This window comes from Amphimedon queenslandica, unplaced genomic scaffold (genome assembly GCF_000090795.2).
Source record: "Amphimedon queenslandica unplaced genomic scaffold, v1.1 AMPQUscaffold_10743, whole genome shotgun sequence".
Taxonomy (NCBI): Eukaryota; Metazoa; Porifera; class Demospongiae; order Haplosclerida; family Niphatidae; genus Amphimedon; species Amphimedon queenslandica.
Genome location: NW_003549005.1, coordinates 5,967 through 7,550, shown reverse-complemented (window position 1 = coordinate 7,550; position 1,584 = coordinate 5,967). Strand labels below are relative to the sequence as shown.

The 1,584-nt window shown below is 44.3% G+C and overlaps 1 protein-coding gene across 1 annotated transcript; it reads left to right on the top strand.

Moving 5' to 3' along the window:
* Window positions 1-105: 105 nt before the first annotated feature.
* On the top strand, window positions 106-1,584 carry LOC105315350 (uncharacterized; the record flags this gene model as incomplete). The annotated part of the gene is made up of 1 exon (XM_011409964.1): window positions 106-1,584. A coding segment is annotated over one exon (1,479 nt), but the record flags the coding sequence as incomplete, so codon positions are not given.

Sequence of the window (1,584 nt, the reverse complement as noted above, 5' to 3'; positions counted from 1 at the left end):
TTTAATGGAAGTCTAGTTGCATGGACCTCATTTTGGGATTCCTTCAAATCGGCCATTCATGATAACCCCAGCTTGGCAACCATTGATAAATTTTCTTATTTGCAGTCTTTATTGGAAGGGAAAGCCAAGGAAACTATTGCAGGCCTTGCCCTTACTGATGCCAACTATTCTACGGCGATTGACTTATTGGAGAAGAGGTTTGGCAGCAAGGAGAGGATTACTGCAGCTCATATGGACGTACTGATGAGCCTTGATGTGGTCTCTTCTGATCATCATATTTTCGAGCTTCGTCGCCTGTATGACAAGACTGAGTCTACAATTAGGAGTCTATCTGCATTGGGAGTACCTGTGGACTCTTATGGAGCATTGCTGGCTCCTGTGTTCATAAAGAAACTTCCATCTGAGCTCAGACTTGCTATTGCCCGAAAGGTTCCAGCAGATGATTGGAACATTACAAGGATACTGGAGGTGCTATTAGCAGAGGTAGACGCTAGAGAGAGGGCCTCCCTGCCTAAGACTAAACAGAGTGGTTTTACACCAAAGCGTGGAAGGGATTTTCCCACTACTGCCACTTTTATTGGAGGTAGCCGGAGTGGTTGCTGCTTTTGCCAGCAAGAGGACCACACACCTGCCCAGTGTACTAAGGTCACTGGAGTTGATGAGAGAAAGCGAATGATTAGAGAGCAGGGCAGATGCTTTGTTTGCCTCCGCCCAGGTCACATTAGTAAGCACTGTCGCTCTTCAATGAGCTGTGCTACTTGTAGAGGGAGACATCACTCTAGTGTATGTATGAGGAACTCAAAGCCCAAATCAGGCCAGAGGCCTCCTACTGCTAGAGATGGTGCTTCCCCACATTTGTCTAAGGGGCTTAATCCAGAGACCCCTCCATTTGAAGGATCAAATACGGGTGCCACATTCTATACTAGTTCTAGAGAGTCTACTCTCTTGCAAGTGGCACGCGTCTTTGCCTTCAATCTAATCGAGCCTGGTAATAGAATGTCTTTATATGTCCTATTGGACAGTGGGAGCCAGTGCTCATATATTACTCGAAGTGCATGCCAGAGGTTGGGATTACCATCTCTGGGCACTAAATCAGTTTCTATAATGACCTTTGGGTCTAGAAAGGAGTGTCGTACTGAATGCCATGTTGTAAAACTGGGTCTTGAGCTTAAAAATAATGCTCATATGGAGCTTAAGCTGCTCACAGTTAGCCACATTTGTGAGCCTTTGACGTATGAAGCCATAGATTTGAATAAGTATCCTCATCTGAATAATTTGGACTTTTCTATTCCATTGGATCATTGCAAGCAGATAAAGCCAGACATCTTAATTGGATCTGATCAGTATTGGTCTCTACTTACAGGTGAGATAATGAAGAGTAACAATGGGCCTGTTGCTCTAAACTCATGCTTTGGCTGGATTTTATCTGGTACTGCTGCTGTGAAACAGTCTAGTGCACGGAGTGCTACTATGGTCACCCATGTTTTAAGGGTTGATGGTGTCCATGAAGACATGAGCCTAGAACATAGATTACGTTCATTTTGGGAGCTAGAATCTTTAGGAATTTTGAAGATGAGAATTTAG